Source organism: Dasypus novemcinctus, chromosome 11 (genome assembly GCF_030445035.2).
Source record: "Dasypus novemcinctus isolate mDasNov1 chromosome 11, mDasNov1.1.hap2, whole genome shotgun sequence".
NCBI lineage: Eukaryota > Metazoa > Chordata > Mammalia > Cingulata > Dasypodidae > Dasypus > Dasypus novemcinctus.
This window is the reverse complement of record NC_080683.1, coordinates 122,851,060-122,868,129: the sequence shown is the minus strand read 5'-3', so window position 1 is coordinate 122,868,129 and position 17,070 is coordinate 122,851,060. Positions and strand designations below refer to the sequence as shown.

Genomic DNA, 17,070 nt, shown 5'->3' with positions numbered 1-17,070 from the left:
ACTGCAGTATCACACACACGACCCTCCCCCTCCCCGTCCCCCCCATGCCGCGTCCCCCTCCATCCCTCCCCCTCCCTTCTGAACAGGCTCACGGTTAAATGCAGGGAAGGCAGGACAGCAGGCCACTGCCCTCGAGGAGCTCCCAGGGCCCCGGGAGCCAGCTCCTTGCCCACCTGACCACAAGGCCATGCAGGGAACCCCAGGCTCGTGGACAGAAGGAGGGGGGAGGGTGCCAGGGGCCGGGGAGGGGAGGGTGGTGGCAGGAAGTTTAGCAGAGGAGGGGACCTTGGGCTGGCTTCTGGTGGCCGCGATGGGGTCTGCAGGGGCAGAGGGTGGGGACTGGCTTTATAGGAAGGCACTGCGGCGGGAGCCGGGGCCATGGCCGCGCCCCACGGCCCTCTCCAAGTTTCGGGCTCCCGCTGCCAAGCCCGCCGGTGTCGCCCCGTCCTCTGCCCTGTGTTAGGGGCCTCATGTCCCCTTGGCTTCTAACGCAGCCCCCCCCCCCCCGGGGACCTTGCCAGAAATACAAACTCCTCGGTTTGCAAACCTGCTGAATCCTAAACCCTGACCTGGGGGTTTCACCGGAGCCCCTGTCAAAGCTGAGAGGGAGCTTCTCACCTACTGGGCGGTGGGCTGGGCTGCTGACCCTCCGCCTGCCAGCCCCGGCGGAGCCCCAGGACGCCCTGGGGGTGGCTTCTGCGCCTTCCGGGGCCGCAGGCCATGCGCCCACCCCTCCCCGGGACGGCCACTCCTCCCTGGACCGCGGCCACGCCCCTCGCGGTGACGGCCACCTCCCTGGACCTCGGCCCCTCCTCCCGGCCCCCGGCCACGCCCCTCGCGGTGACGGCCGCCTCCCTGGGCAGCGGGGTGGGCGACGGCGGCTCGGGAGGGCAGCGGCCCCGGAGCGCACGCGGGGAGCCCGCGGCGGCCCTCGGCGACATGCGCCTGCCCGCGCTGCTGCTGCTGCTGCTGCTGCTGCCGCCGCCCCCCGCGCGCGGCGCCGCGCCCTTCCTGCCCGCCTGGGAGTCGCTGGACGCCCGCGAGCTGCCCGCCTGGTTCGACCAGGCCAAGCTCGGCGTCTTCGTGCACTGGGGCGTCTTCTCCGTGCCCAGCTTCGGCAGCGAGTGGTTCTGGTGAGCGCCCGGCCCTGCCCGCTGCTGCCGTCGGGGCGCCCTCGGGGAGGGGGGCACCCCGGCAGTCCCGCGCTCCGGGCGTCTGTGGCCCGCGGCGCAGGCTAGGCACCGCCACTGGCCCGGCCACCCGAGGGCGGCCCAGGTGACCCCGCTCCCCGGCCGCGGAGTCTGGCCCCCGGTCGTCGTGGCGGCGCGCATACCTGCCCCCAGGTGTCCTCCCCGCCAGGTGAAAACGCTGTCGTGGGTTTGTGAGTCGCGGGTTACTGTACAGGTGTGTTGGCTCTAGGATGTTAAAATGTTACCATGTGCGGCTCCAGGAACCTTTAAAAGGCTCTAGAACTGGACCCTGGAAAAACACCCCAATTATTAATAGACCACCATAGAGGGTTCTCCGTGAAAAATTACCTTTCATTTTGCCTCAGTGAAATTGAGGTAGTGTGTGTGATCTCTTCCTACTCTGAACTGTTTCACAGGCCTTCCCTCCTTAGATGGGATTCTTCAAGATAGAGAAATTCTTGAATATATACATACGTATCATGTACTCCTATGTAAAGATGTAGTATGTGTGGAATTTAATAGAGACTGTATGTGGTGCACAAAATATGTAGCAGGAACTGTATAGCATATTCACATTACATAGTATGCACCGTACCACTTTCTACAAAGAGCCAGGCTTCCCAAACCAGCAGCTTTCCCAGTAGGTTAGGTGCTGTGCTGCGAAGGGGCCGTGCAAGCTGTAAAGTGCCCATGCCTGCTGTGACAATACACTGTAACACAGGGCCCCTGCCTTCCTCTGTTGACTCTCACCACCCGCATACACGCCAGTAGGATGTTAGGAATCTTCCTCTGCACGTTTCGGATGTTACACAACGTTGAGTTTATTTGGCAATGTTTCCGATGAGCTCGGTATGTAAAGGAGCAGACGTTCTTCACCCTGAAGTGGCCTGAGTCTCTGTCTTCCCTCTGCCCTTCTCCCCTTCGGCTCTCTGGGACCCCCACGTGCCCCAGGGCTGCCCCACGGCCCCTTACGCCTGCTCATGTGTCTTCTTCCTCTTTCCTTCCTGCCCTCAGACTGGAGAAGGGCCAGGCCCCCCTTCAGGGCTGCCCGCTCTCTTCCGCCTGCCGGCAGCTGCTGGTGCACCGGGAAGTTTCAGCAGAGAAACCCCAAGAGAAAGGGACCTCGTAACGGGCTTGCGTGGCCGCAACCAGAGGCGGGCAGCTGGCTGGCTGAGCAGGTCCTGCCCCTGCAGGGCCTCTTCCGGCAGCGCGGCCCCAGGCATGGGGGGCCCCTTTCCCTTTTATCAGGGGAAACCTTTCCCAGAAGCCCCCAGCCGGCTGCGCGCCCGTGCCATGGGCATGTCCCTCGTGGCGGTGACAGGAAGACCTGCTCCTCTGGGTGGACGCTCACCCTAAGGACGCACCTCAGCAGGGGGCCGTGGGCAAGCAGGAGTGACGGCCAGGCCCCGTCCCTCGTCGAGGTCCTTTTCGGTGGGCTCGCCTGAAGTGTGCAGCCACGTTGCCCACGGGGCGTCCTCGCTAAGCCTTGCTTGGGCAGCAGCGCGCTGGTTGCGGGGTTTCCCGGGGCCCGCTCGTTTCCTAAGACCGCAGGCCCACAGCTCTTGACCCAAATGGAACAAAGCGTGCTGGGAGAGGGAGGCAGTGCCCTGAAAGGGCAGCACCTTAGCTGTCCCTGGCCCTTTGCTCTCTGTTGGCGACTCGTAAATGTGCTTTGCCTTTCAGCGCTCGGCCTTCCCCTTTCAGCCCCGTGGCGTCTGTACAGAGCCCTGTGGCATCTGTCTCACTGTGCAGACACACGCTCCGTGCCGCGACTGACGAGTGGGCAGTTGAGAGCGCTCGGCGGCCGGCCTGCCCGCGGGCGAGTCGTGCCAGCGTGCCAGCGTGCCGAGGGGCCGTGCGGGGAGCCGGGCCTCCATCCAGAGCGCCACCACGCCAGTTCACGCACTCTTCCCTTTTCCCCGTAGGTGGTATTGGCAAAAGCAAAAGATCCCGAAGTTTGTGGACTTTATGAAAAACAATTACCCTCCCGGATTCAGATACGAAGATTTTGGACCACTCTTCACAGCAAAGTTTTTTAATGCCAGCCAGTGGGCAGATATTTTTCAGGCCTCTGGTGCCAAATACGTTGTCTTAACTTCCAAACACCACGAAGGTGAGCGAGTGCAGCATTCGCCAGGGCTGACGGGGGATATGAAACGCCAGGCTGTTCTTTTGGTAGGAACTTAGGAGTGTCCGTAAACGGCCACCGGCCGTTGGGTATGAAACAAGATCCCACCGTCCACTCAGTGGGGGGTGGGGGGTGGCAGGGTCACACCGTGTCCTGTGCCTATTTGACAATATTCCAAGGCTTGGGTGGAGAGATTTGCAGTAGGGTGGGGACCGCAAGTCCAAGCCGATAATTGAAACCGCTCTGTCCTCTTTCAGTCCACCTCTGTAACGCTGCAGAGGCAGCTGTATGCCGCGTCTTTAGTTTAGTGCCACACCTCTCCGTCAACTCTTAGAGGGCCAAAGGGGGAGCGGTTGCCAGCAATTGCAGAGATTCCACCACTTGCCATTCCCATGTCACTGGGGTTAGGGAAGCAGCCACACGGTGCTGCCAGTGCACTCAGAGCTTCCTTTGTGTGACCGTCTGACTTTGTCTAAGAATTTTGACCAGGGATGGGGGTGGGCACAACAAACACAAAATACTGTGTAATTATCTTCTGAGGCTCTTCTTCTCTTCGGCCATGTTCTGGTAGCTTCATGACTTTCCCCTGTGCGTTTTTCTCCTGCGGAGATGACTGTGAAGTGTATGTGCTTGTGAACATTTGATGTCCTGAGGTCTGGGACCCTCGCCAGGCTTAAGGCACAAGGAGCTTATTAAAAAAACAGGCTCACCGTACCCTGAGGCTGGGTCTTCATGGGTGCATGTCCTCATACACACACTTTCTGGACCCCATGTCCTAGCTGGGTTCACTTGCCCACCTTGCTGAGATGGGGGCCCCCGCGGGAGCGTAGGCGACGTGGGGTTCCAGCACTGCCTGACACTTGGGTCAGTCGAGACCTAAAACATGGGTGCGGCTCTGAAGCTCACCGCCCGCGTCTTTGGAGGCAAGAGGGAGCGGCTTCAAAAGCTCCCTAAAATGAATCCAAAGAGCAAGTTGCTCTTGGACCTGTCCTATTTTGTAAAAATCACGGTTTTCACCAAAAGGCCTTTCTGTATTTCTCTTCTGAATGATTCTATTAGGTTCTAGTGGAACAGGGACAATATACTTTTACCCCTGGGCATTTCTGAGGATTTTATATTTCAGAGGTATTTTCGTTTATGTATTTCTTATACTATTTTTATAAAGAACCAGCCATATGATTGCAAATTCCTTTTGAAATGTGAATTATTTCAAAGTGCTCATGTAGTGGGATGCATTACTTTTCTTACCCATTTATTACTTGGTAGATAATTCATTTTTAGGGAATTTAAAGAACATAATCCAGTTTGGAAGTACAGTCTGGCTGGGATGTAGTGTCTTTTTTAAAAAAAATCTTTTCCTCCTGCTTAAATGAATACTCAGGCTAAGGGAGATTTACTACACAAATCACCAGGGTAATGAAATACAGTCCCAAACCACGGAAGAGACTTTCCTCTTTGGCGTGGAAGTCAAGTGGGAGTCCTGCAGGAGTGTGTCCTCTCTACAGCTGGCCCCGGTGTCGCTAGTCTGGCAGTGTCCCTTCCGGGGCAGGCTGGGTCCTGTGATGACTGATGTTTTATTTTGTGCGAGCAGTTCCCTGAGGAGCAGCAGAGGACACTGCCCGGCCCTCGGGCATGTGTGCTCTGCGAGGGAAATACAAGGGCTAAGCCAGGCTCTTGGGGTCTTCCCGGGGTCCCGGAAGTTCCTCCAAAACCCCGTCCCGCCTTGTTCAACTCTTCATGCATCTCTCTTCTCAAAGCAGGACACTACTGTGGAGAAAATTGCCATCGCACAGTCGTTTGTGGCTCTCTCTACGTCACTCGCTGTGATTTTAACGGGCGTTGGCCGGTGTGGGGTGGGCTCCTCCCAGCGGGCTGGGCCCGGAGCCCACCGGTGCCCACCTCAACGTCTCCCACATCCAGTTGCTTGAAAAATCTCCCAAACGAGTATATTTTAGCTATTTAGAGCCCATGCCCTCTGCTAGCCGCAGCTAAGATAAACCGCAGGCCCCAGGGCCCTGGCTGCTGCCACCTTGGGGTGCTCTGCCCAGAGGCCCCCGCTGGGCTGCCGAGTGACACCCCGAGGTGCCCGGGCACCTCAGCCCCCTCGCCTCCCCCCTCCCCTGCACTGCAGCCGTGGAGGGTCCTGGGCACCCAAATCGGGCCGCTGGTGGCTGCCGCCAGCAGGCTCGCCGCGGTGGGCCCTGGTGGCCTTGCCCGCACAGCGCGCCTACCGTCTGGTTTGTCTGGCATCGCGGGGGTAGAGGTTGCCGAGAGAACACGATGTGCTCACGCGGGCGTCTGCCGCCTCCTCCAGGATTCCCGCTGTGGGGCTCGGCGCACTCCTGGACCTGGAACGCCGTGGACCAGGGCCCGAAGAGGGATGTCGTTAGGGAGCTCGAGGTGGCTGTCCGCCGCCGGACCGGCCTGCGCTTCGGCCTGTACTACTCCCTCTTCGAGTGGTTTAACCCCCTCTTCCTCGGCGACGAGTCCAGCACGTTTCAGAGGCGGCAGTTCCCGGTGTCTAAGGCGCTGCCTGAGCTCCACGAGCTGGTGGACGCCTACCGCCCCGACGTGCTGTGGGCCGACGGCGACGGCGGCGCGCCCGACCGCTACTGGAACAGCACCGGCTTCCTGGCCTGGCTCTACAACGACAGGTGCGGGCTCCCCCACGGGCCGGCTCGCCTCCGCGGGCCTGCCCGGCGCGGGCCGTTGGCGTTTCGTCACCGCCGCACTCAGGTGCGGTAAGGGGCGGGAAGTCCCTGCACACAAAGCTTATGACACAGACCAGTGTCTGCCCCAGAGAATGACGGCAAGCCCATCGGGAGGCAAATGCGGCTCGGGAGGCTGACTTGGGAATCAGCTTAAAAACCCACCGCTCAGGGCCCCGAAGCCACCCCTCCCATGGGCCACCTGTCGTGCCCTCTGCTCTGGCCATCCCTGTGCCGGATGCCCTTGCCTTCAATCTCCACCCTCTCTGCTTGGCGGCCGTTCGGCTCGTCTCGTGCTTCTTTTTATCCTCTCACCTTGGGACAGTACTTGCTGCCCAGTCGCTGTCCCCTTGCCCGTCTTCTTCATTATCAGCACTCCCACCTCTTCTTTCCAGCAGCTTCCTAGCATGCGCCCCATGCCCCTTAGAACAGGGAGTTCTGGGTGAGCTCCTGCCATAGGCTTCAGTGACATGGACCAAGTTTACTCTTGCAATTTTAAGTATTTGGCTCTAAGGTCAGGGAGCCCAGGCAAACACGCTGGGGGGGCCTTGACACTTAGAGGCTTCGCCAGGGACCCCTTCTACAGGCACGGGCTGGGAGCCAACCGCTGCCACTGGTGCACTTGGAGAGCAGGTGAGCCGCCTCTCCAAGAAATGACACTGTCTTGTCTGCTCTCTGTGTCCATTCGCTGTGTGTTCTTCTGTGTCCGCTTCTATCCTTATCAGTGGCTTCGGGAGTCTGTGTCTCTTTTTATTGCATCATCTTGCTGTGTCAGCTCTCCGTGTGTGCGGCACCATTCCTGGGCAGGCTGCACTTTCTTTCGCGCTGGGTGGCTCTCCTTACGGGGAGCGCACTCCTTGAGCGTGGGGCTCCCCTACGTGGGGGACACCCCTGCGTGACAGGGCACTCCTTGCATGCATCTACACTGCACATGGGCCAGCTCCACATGGGTCAAGGAGGCCTGGGATTTGAACCGTGGCCCTCCCATGTGGTAGGGGGACGCCCTATCCCCGGGGCCAAGTCCGTTTCCCAGTCCTGAGGTTTTATTTTTCAATATTAGGCTTAACTGTAAGAGAAACAAAGCCTGGGGCATAAGGCCTGGGATTATTCAGTCTTCCAAAGGCAAAGCACCTGGAGTGGCAATGCGATTTCCGCTACCACTCACAACGCAGGGGGAGACAGTTTTGGTGACGGTGTCATCCCCCTACAAGGGAGGTGTGTGCCGGGCACTGGCGACATCTTCCACACAGTGTGTCTGGTCTAATAACAGGTGAGGAAGGAGTTAAGTCGCTCTCGGTCGGGGCGCCGGGAAGTGGCGGAGAGCGCCGCAGACCACTGCCCCGCCCGACCCACAGCCTGGGCTCCTGCGCTGTGGCCGCTGTCCAAGGGTGGCACCAGGGGAGGTATTTTCCGTGTCGCTTATTTTTGTGCTTTCCATTCTAGCCCCGTCCGGGACTCGGTGGTCACCAACGACCGCTGGGGGGCCGGCAGCATCTGCAAGCACGGCGGCTACTACACCTGCCGTGACCGCTTCAACCCCGGGCGCCTTTTGCCGCACAAGTGGGAAAACTGCATGACGATCGACAAGGCTTCCTGGGGCTACAGGAGGGACGCCGTGGTCACCGACTACCTCGCCCCCGAGGAGCTGGTGCAGGTGGGCGGGGCGGGGGGTGGGGGGCCAGGGGCTGGGCGCAGGGCGTCCTTCAGAACCCGGTGTTGGTTCTAGATGGTGACGATGCATGGATATATAATTACACAAATACAGCAGTGTCGCAGCCCTCAAGGTGGCCTTGTGTAAGCTAAGAGCTACGTTCATTCTGAATTTTTCAGCAACTCGTCGAAACAGTTGCGTGTGGAGGAAACCTGCTCGTGAATGTCGGGCCCACCCACGATGGCACCATTTCGGCCATTTTTGAGGAGCGGTTAAGGCAAATGGGGACCTGGCTAAAAGTCAACGGAGAAGCCATTTACGGAACCCGTCCTTGGAGGGCCCAAAACGACACAGTCAGCCCGGGCGTGTGGTAAGTCTCGCTGGCGGCAAGTCCCACGCGCCGGCGGGAGGTCCTGGAAAGCCGGAGAGGGAGGAGGAGGAGGGGAAGGGACACACAGCGCGCTCCCCCAGCTTGGCTTGCTGTCACGGAAAGGCGAGGAAGGGCGAGGAAATCAGCGTGGTTTTCAGTGATTATCTACCAAACCGAGCTCGGGCCAACTCTGGAAGCTAGTGATGGACAGATTTTAGTTAAAGGAAGTCAGCTCTTGGGAAGGCGCTTGCAGCTCAGTGGTTGAGCGCCTGCTTCCCATGCATGAAGTCCTGGGTTCAATCCCTGGTATCTCCTAAAAACAAATCAAATAAAAAAACCACAACCCTCATTGGGGAGGGGCTGTAGCTCAGTGGTCGAGCACCTGCTTCTGATGTATAAGGTCCTGGGTTCAATCCCAGGTACCTCCAAAAAAAAAGTAGTGAGCCCTTATTGAATTCAGAAGCCATTCAGACAAATGAAAAATGCTGAGCGGCCAGTGGTCAGTCCAAAATGGAGACTTCAGTGTTGCTAGCTAAGTCAACTCTAGCCTTTGCTGGTGTGACCTCACAGCAAATCAGCAAACAAGAGGTGCCCAAGGGCAGGGAAAATATTAGATTAAAAATCAGCCAAAATGTCCCTGTTATTTGAATTCATTAAGAAAATTTTTTCATACTGTTCTAATGTCTAAACCTGCAGGTTCTTCCTTTATCTCAACTCGTTAATTTTTCTTTCAACCAGTACCTTCTTTAAAAGCCTTGCCTCTGAACTTGTGAGGGTTCCATGTACCAATAGAACCTGAATCAGACTCTGCCAATAGGATGTCCTTGGTGTATGTCCAGAAGAGCGGTTAGAGATGGTGCGCCCCCGACGCCAGCCTGGCCCCTCCCTAAGCCAGGAGGAGACGGATGCTCTTAGTTCTTCTTTGACTTGTGACTGAAAACATTCTCAAGTCACTGAGGAAAATAAAGGCGGCCATCTAGACAGGAGGAAATCATTGTGGGGTTTTAGAATAATTGTACGACTTTAGGTCTGGAGGAGCCATTATGAGAACTAGGGGCAGCTCCCCCTTTTCCAGAGGATAGCTGACATCTGGTTCTGGAATTTGCGTCTGTGCTGATACATAAATAGGGGCTTCTGATCTGGACTGCAGCCCCTGACCTGTGCCCTGGACGTCATTAAATGAGGGTGCAGCCCCCGTACTTAACGCGGCTTATAAATTCCCTGTCCTGCCAGCGGCTGCGACCCTTCCCCGTGGCTCGATCCCTCCCCACAGGCAGCCCCCACCACTGTCACCACTGGACCCGGAACCGGGACATAACTGTGACAACTTTAGGGTCTGTGCGCGCAGCAGTGTGCCCTGCCCCCCTGCCCCCACCCGTTTTCCAGGGCTCTGTGCTCCCTTTGCCAGCCCTGCCCCTCCTTGCCTTAGACCTGCCCTGATCCCAGGACTGCACCCCTTCTGGGGCCTAAGCTCAGCCACAGGGCACCCCAGCTCCGGGGACCTGTCGCCCATGATGCCACCCCCTTTCCCTGCCCCAGCCTCCAGGCCTGCTCGCCTCGTCCAGGTCGGTCACCCGCTGTGTCCACCCTCAGTCGGTGGCCCGCTGGCCGCTGGCACGCACCTCAAGTCCTCACCCAGGCTGCAGTTCAGCTCTGCTGATCCCTGCCTGGCGCTGGCCCTGACTACAAGGCACAGGCTCCCACAGGGACACACGCACACACGTGCACAAGCGGAGGCCACCCTGGTCTCTGCCAGGCCGGGTGCCCGGCCACCCCCCCAGGATGCGTACCCGCAGCTCTGCCCTGGGCCCTGCCTGTCACACAGACGGGTCCGTCTTCGGGAAGGCGCCCTCTCGCCCCCACGGCCCTTTTCAGCTGCACCCCCCACCCCCACCCCACCTTTCCTGGAGCCACAGTCCCGGAGAGGAGCCCATGCGCCCGGGGGACCTGTGCCCGGCTTCCCTTGCCAGCTCCAACCCCAAGGCCCCGGCCGTCGGCGCTCGGTGCTCCGTGCGGGGGCCTGGCCTGGATGCTCGCTGCAGCCCGCGCTGCCCCTCCCGTTGCTCCTCCTCTGGGACGCCCCCCGGCCCGCCACCCCCCCCGGCCCCCGCAGGCCCCTCTGCCCCGTGCCCTCCGCGCAGGGACGGGACAGAGTGGCCCCGGCTGGAGCCCTGAGTGGCCCTGAGGGCTGGGGAGAGGTTGGCTGCCTGCAGGGGGGCGCGGAGGGTGCTGTCCCCTCCAGGCGCGCGCGCGTCCTGGGAGTCCCCGACTGTGGGGTCTTGCCCGCCCCCAGCTTCCCGCGGGAGTTGGCAGCTCCGCAGGGGCCTTGCAGGTCACCGCCTCATACCCCGCGCTGCCCGCAGTCCGCGCCCCCGGGTGCCAGCCGGCTCCGCGCCCCCTTACCCCGCGCCCGCGGGCTCAGGACTGTGCAGCCCAGGAGGGAAGCCCTTGGCTCGCCCAGGGAGCAGGGGCCTGGGGAAACGGGCTTCCCTTCCCCTAACTTCCTCCCAGGGTGGGCCAGCCCGAGCAGGGGCCTTTCCGCCAAGGGGCGAGCCGTCCTTGCCTTTGGTGAGGACGACCTTGGTGGGAGCTTGCCAGCTTTCTCTGCAAGGCAGTGCCGGGCGGACCCTCAGCCCTGAGCAGCGGGCGGGGCCTGCGTCGTCCCAGCCTCTTCGTTTCCTGTCTTGACCAGGTACACCGCCAAGCCCAAGGAAGGACTGCTCTACGCCCTTTTCCTCAGCTGGCCCCGGGCGGGGCTGCTGCTCCTCAGCGAGCCCCAGGCCACTGTGGGGGCGACAGAGGTAGGAGACGGCTACCTCACGGTGCTGTAGTGGGCCCCCTGGAACGTCCTGACGGGACCCAACACGGCTCTCGGGGACCTTCAAGGAGAGCCTCCTCTGTGCTCCTCTTAGACCTGGGAAGAGTGACTTCAGAGTGAGCTTCATGGATGGCCACCTCTGGCCAAAACCTTGGACACGGGCTTTCCTTTCCCAGGCAGGAGACATAAAATTGGGGCAGTTTCTCCGTGCATATCCATGTGGAGATTGTCCTTGCAGTAATTCTGCCATGTTCATTGTCCACATGCATCCAAAGTGATTCTTTTCCTGAGACTGGAATTCGGGTCCCCAGTCCAGAACATGTGGGAATGAAATTAGATGTCGGGGCTCAACCTTTCAAGTGTAGGAACAGCTTTGGAGAAAGTTACAGATGAGTCTTGGGGCTGTGGCCACCTGGCCTGGTGGGGAGCTGGAGCTGACGTATTTCACAGCTGTCTTTATCGTTCCGCTGCTGACCACCCCTTTAGGAGGTGGTTGTCTAGCTGGGCCCCCCATGCACAGTGGTTAATCAGGCAGGGGGATGGAGGTTGAAGCTGGTTATCTTTTTATTTTATCCATGTTCTCTTTGATGCCAATGACTACTGTTATTTCAGAGTTGATGGGTTTTGCTTTTTTATTACTCTGGTTTAAAATAACCGTAGAACATGTATAGAATTACTTATTTCAATTAACTTAGAATGCTCATTAAGACTAAGGATATGTAACAGTTCCAGCCATTGATAAGGTTGATGGACTGTTGCCCAGAGTGGCTCCTGGGAAAACTGCAGAGGAAGGATGGCTGGCTAAGGAGAGCCTTTCTCCAAGTGTCCCGGGGAAGCCCTGCGCGGGCTGTGGCCGAGCCAGTTGATTCCAGCCACTCTGCTCTCCTGGAGCCTCTCTTCTGCATCGCCTCATCTCACACTTCAACTGCCAGAATTGTTTTGCCCCAGTCATTTTCATCTCCCTCCTTAGAGTAATATAGGAGCAAGACAGATGTGTGGCTCATTTGAGTCAAGGGTTAAGACAGCTGGGAACCACAAAATAAGTGGTATAAGAGGAATCTCTTGGAATCATGTTTATTTAGAAAAACAACCCACTCCTCCCCAATAAATAGTGGGTGAGTGAGTGATGCATTTGGAGACACTTGTGTGTGCTTTAATTTCAGGTGCGCCTCCTGGGACATGAAAAGCCTCTGAACTGGATCTCTGCAGGGGGTGCTGGCCTCTGGGTGGAGCTGCCGAAGCTGACAGTGAGCCAGCTGCCCTGCCAGTGGGGCTGGGCACTGGCCCTGCAGAGCGTGCTCTAAGGGCACAGGTGGACGGCGAGAAGCTCCGTGGCACCTGGGGAATGCGTGGACAGGGGTCAGGGAAGAGCAGTGATTGTCTAGGGCGGCTTCTTGCCCCTAAGTGCTTGCCTAAATGACCCATGGAACTGTGCAGCTCCCCAGAGCACTTTGCCATTCAGATCTCTTCACAACCAACTGCTCTGCACGTGGGAGCCCGAGACTCGTGGGGTGCGCGTACATTTTAAAGCAGCTAGGAACTGGTGGTGTGTAATACATTCAGCATGAAATAGATGTCCACGGCTTCTGGTAACTGCCTTTTGTAAAGACTTGGCCTTTTCTTCTCCTCTTGATTATAAAAAGTTATGTTCACAGTAGGTATTTTGAAACATACAAAATGCTCAAAGAAGAAAAAAGAAATCTCTGGTAAACACGCTCCTCACTCCTCTGTTATAATTTTCCTGCATATTCTTCCAGGTTTTTTTGCGGGGTTGGGGGTTAGGATTAGAGTTGAGGGTCTTTTTTTGGTAGATGAGCTAATTTGAGGTCCAGTTTAAATGTATCAATTTGTGTACTGTGTCTGCTGTCAAGCAAACTGAAGTAGAAAATTAGTTGAAAATTAGGAAATCTCTTCAGATCTTCCCAAGGAATGAAGCAAAAATAATGCTGATTTGATATAAATCTAAATATGCACTGCCTGTTGCCCAAGTCCTCCGCCCCGGCTGTCCCTGTGTGTGCAGGGCTCTAGGTTTCTCGTCACATGGATCAAATGCACGCATCTCAGGGTTCTAAATGTTCCAAAGAGCACTGTATTGCCTAAAACCCTGAGAGGTTTAAAACTTAAAAAAGAAATGACTTTCCTGAAGTTCCTGCACCTACCAAACATTTCAAACCATGCTAAAGTATTTACACAGATAAATGCCTTAATATCCCCCAATCCCAAAGAACATCTTTTATTTATTTATTTATTTATTTATTTATTTATTTATTTATTTATTTATTTAATTCCCCTCCCCTCCCCCAGTTGTCTGTTTTCTGTGTCTTTTTGCTGCGTCTTGTTTCTTTGTCCGCTTCTGTTGTCGTCAGCGGCACAGGAAGTGTGGGCGGCGCCATTCCTCGGCAGGCTGCTCCCTCCTTCGCGCTGGGCGGCTCTCCTTACGGGGTGCACTCCTTGCGCGTGGGGATCCCCTACGCGGGGGACACCCCTGTGTAGCAGGGCACTCCTTGCGCGCATCAGCACCGCGCATGGGCCAGCTCCACACGGGTCAAGGAGGCCCGGGGTTTGAACCGCGGACCTCCCATGTGGTAGACGGACACCCTAACCACTGGGCCAAAGTCTGTTTCCCCCAAAGAACATCTTATTAGAGCTCGGACATGCAAAGATTTACCTGGCTCAAATACCTGACTAAGAAAAAACAAAACAGAACAAAACAGGATCTTAAGACTTAGTCTTGTAGAAGGCATTTTCTAGAATAAAACCCGCCAATCATTTCAGTTCCTGCTCTGTCCATTTTTACCTTTTCAAGTTGAGAATAAAGGGCACAGTGGAAATAGCGGGCAAACTGGAGCTGCCTCGGGGCCGCGCGCCAACCCAGCCCAGCTCCAGGGGCGCTGACCACCGGCTTTGCTGGGAACCACACCCATCAGAGGAAACACCTCAAGTGTGAAAGCCCTAATTCAAACTTATTTAGGGGCTGTCTGTGCTCTCCTGTGAAATGCCCTGCACGTGTCTCGTGATGTTGTACCAACAGTCCAGTGAGTTCTCAGAGCTGTGTGGCATGGAGGATGAGAATTAGAAGGGTTATTCAAAATTAGACATCTCACTACCTGCTTTAAGCAATGGATTTTTATCCCCCCAACCAATGAATCCCTTTCCCAAGAGTTTCTATTAGGTACAAAAGTGCTGTTTCTCAATTTCAGTAACTTTTTATTTACTTTCATGGCCTAAGGACTATTCAGGGAAAACCAAACCATATTGCTGGGCTGAGTTATCCAGACGGTGATGCTGATTTCCCCACGGGAAAGAAACACGGGTATCACTTTAAAGCACGAATAGCTCTTGTCCTCGTGACTGCCATCTGGAAGCGCACACTCGCTCTGTAAGGTCGGGGCACTCATAAAAATTAGGACAGAAGGAAACGTGGCAGCTGCTCTGCCTTCTGTTCATTTCGTTTTTTAAGTAAAAGACCTGGTTAGATAAAAAATCTTCATGCCGAACTTCCAAACAAATAAATGCTCACAGCAAATTTAAACCAGTGCTTTTGATACACACACAGTAATAAGCGCATTTTTAAAGGCATGCAAGAGAGAACGTGACTGCTTAGTGCACTGCTGCGTCATGACCAGACTGTCCCCTAAAGCATGTCCACGTCCTGACCCCGGGCTGGTGAGTGGGAACTCACTGGTAAACTGGGTCTTTGGACATGTGCTTCAGAGGTGGGCCCTGGTCCAGTGCGACACGGGTCCTTGTAAGGAGAGGAAATGTGGACACAGCGAGAGGCGGAGACGGAGAAGAGTCGCCATGGGATGGCTGGGGAGGCCAAGCAAGGCTAGGGACACCAAGGATGACCACGGCCAGATGCTGGCAAAGGGCACCAGCGGATCCTTCCTTTTAAGAGGGGGCGCAGCCCTGCCTGCACCTCAATCTCGAACTTGTAGCTCCAGAAACAAGGGAGAATGCATTTGTTTTAAATCCCCTGGCAGCCCCGGGGCCGACAGCCACTAAACAGAAGCCAGGAGTGTGAGGAGCTGCAGCTCCCGACAGCCAGGCTCAACGACCGACTTGGAAATACTGGGCGCGTGTGCTTGTTAGAAGTATTGGTTCATTAGGTGTGGGCACACAGTTTAGGACTGGGGAGAACAATGTAAATTAGGAATTCTGCACAAGACACCAGCAAGCGCCCAGTGGGCCTGTCCTCAGCAGGCAGGAAGGCCTGGGGCCTCCTCAATTAGAAAGTAGACGGTATATTCCAACTTGTGTCTGAGAACGTGGGTGCTGCTTTTTGACACCCTGCTTTTACTTGGAGGAACCAAACAACTGTGGTCCTGGGTACTGGGGCTGCTTCTGTGCCACTGCAAGGCAGCGCTGCAGCGCCTCCGCCAGCGAGCTCGACATGCATGTGCGTCTTTGTGTCCCTCCAGCTGCCGAAATGCGACAGATGCAGATGATTCCAGGCTGCAATTTTCAGGCGTTCAGTTCCTGAGCCTGACAAAGCTACACCACCTGTTCAGTCTCCAGTCGGTTTTCCCCTGATCCCATCCTGGGCTAATACTGCTGGAAGATGCAGGCCCGACTACTCACGTTCACTCAGTGGCCAGTGCCATCCTCCTGCCAGCCTTTGGAAAGGAGAGCGTCAGGACAGGCTGGCTGATTCAGAGGCGCCTGCCTGGGCCGTGCCTGGCCCTGGAGACACACGGCTCCTCTTCCACCTCCCGCAGTTGACTCTGCTGCGAGGGGGGCGCCGAGAATGGCTGGCACTGCAGGAGGCACCTCTAGGACACGGACGGCACCTACTGTCCTGCCCTCGTTACCCTTGCGGCTGGCAGAACTACAGATTTACTAGAGAGAGCAGAGTTATTGTTTTCAGAAGACAATGCTGTTTATTTAACTTTAAGCAAACAAGTTTTAAAAAAAGCATCAATTATATTACCAGTTAAAATGAACCTTGGGGAAAAAATGAAAATTGTTGCATTCTTCCAAAAACCAACAAAAATGAGATGTGACAAATGTTTTAAAAGTATTAACTCAACAAAACCAAATTTTACTAAAATACTTTATTGCAATAAGATGTGACTGTGCCCCAAATCAATACAAAGTAAACTCCTGAAATTATTTACATACAAATGAATAAAAACCATGTAGTTAAAAGAGCTGTGAGCACACAGCATCTGCACAATTTTAGTCGCTAAATCAGTGTACTTTTCTAAGGCCCTTTACAATAGCAAAGAAAAACCAGCTGATCACACTTGCTCCAGTTCACTGATGGACAAAAAGGGAAGAGTCCTCGACCAAGGCGTAGTTGAGACCAATTATTCCTCTGAAGGGTTCTGGAGAAAAGTCCGCCTCGGTCCTGCTGACTGCCGTCTCATAAACTTAGGAGTAATTAAATAGCCATTTCCAAACAGATCTGCTCAATATTAATGTTGAAGTATACTGCAGTTCACAGTGTATAAAAAGTATCTGCAGTAGATTTTGTCAGTTTGGAAAGGACATCCCTGTTTTAACATATTAATAACAATTCTGCTATTTGCATTGTGCGTACACGCAGATATGCCTGTTGATGACTTTGAAAAAATATATCAAGATGCCAAATAAGTAAATTTCATTCTGAAATGGAGACTCTGATTGAGAATATATTTTTATTAGGTGTCTGGTAGTAAGCAGTCACTGCAGAGTTCTCTGGGTGCTTCTCCGGCAGCTCCGCGGGAAGGGCGTCACTTCTCCAGCTGCTGGGGGGTGCTGAAGGCTTCGTACACGTTGGCAGCAAAGTCCTTCACCTGCTCCATCAGCAGCAGATCCTGCCAGGACGACAGCACATCATCAGCCTGTGACAAGTGCAGAGCACCTGAGGTCACCTCAGCCTTCGAGCAACAACTGAGCTCGAACTTCTGTGGTCATTAAGGTCAACGAGGAAACCATTTAATGGAAAACATTGTTTTTCTTGTAATAAATTCTAGAGGATATTCATTGTCCAGTTTCTCATGTGAAGAAAGTAGATAATGTAAGTATTCAAATGTGACTTTGAGAGGAAAAAACCCTAAATAATCTTCTAATGGATTTATGCATCGAGTGCTATGTAATTACCTGCTAAATAAATGATTCTGAGACAAGCTGACACAACAGGGCAGAAGCATGTCAGCCTCTAAAGGCTCAACAGAGGCCCATGTGGACATGGCATGTGCACATGCTAAGTGCATACAGCACC

The 17,070-nt window shown here is 55.6% G+C and overlaps 2 protein-coding genes across 2 annotated transcripts in view; one reads left to right on the top strand and one right to left on the bottom strand.

Moving 5' to 3' along the window:
- The first annotated feature begins 870 nt into the window (after positions 1-870).
- FUCA2 (alpha-L-fucosidase 2) lies at positions 871-16,666 on the top strand. Its single transcript, XM_004452030.5, has 7 exons — positions 871-1,133; positions 3,116-3,303; positions 5,633-5,972; positions 7,470-7,680; positions 7,857-8,047; positions 10,740-10,848; positions 12,029-16,666. Exons 1-7 carry the CDS (start codon positions 940-942, stop codon positions 12,167-12,169), a joined length of 1,374 nt encoding a protein of 457 aa, XP_004452087.3. The 5' UTR covers positions 871-939; the 3' UTR covers positions 12,170-16,666.
- The window catches only part of PEX3 (peroxisomal biogenesis factor 3), a 37,437-nt gene continuing 36,086 nt past the window's right edge, over positions 15,720-17,070 (bottom strand). The window contains exon 12 of the mRNA XM_058307580.1: positions 15,720-16,663. Coding sequence (XP_058163563.1) covers positions 16,580-16,663 — 84 coding nt within the window. The 3' untranslated portion in view covers positions 15,720-16,579. The remainder of the gene's footprint in view (positions 16,664-17,070) is intronic.

What these genes read in the sequence shown, in the direction of transcription:
- FUCA2 (XM_004452030.5), top strand. Translation starts at nt 940, where the DNA reads ATGCGCCTGCCCGCGCTGCTGCTGCTGCTGCTGCTGCTGCCGCCGCCC. An exon ending in AACTTCCAAACACCACGAAG is followed by an intron (nt 3,304 to 5,632) that starts GTGAGCGAGTGC and finishes CGCCTCCTCCAG; the next exon opens with GATTCCCGCTGTGGGGCTCG. An exon ending in CCACTGTGGGGGCGACAGAG is followed by an intron (nt 10,849 to 12,028) that starts GTAGGAGACGGC and finishes CTTTAATTTCAG; the next exon opens with GTGCGCCTCCTGGGACATGA.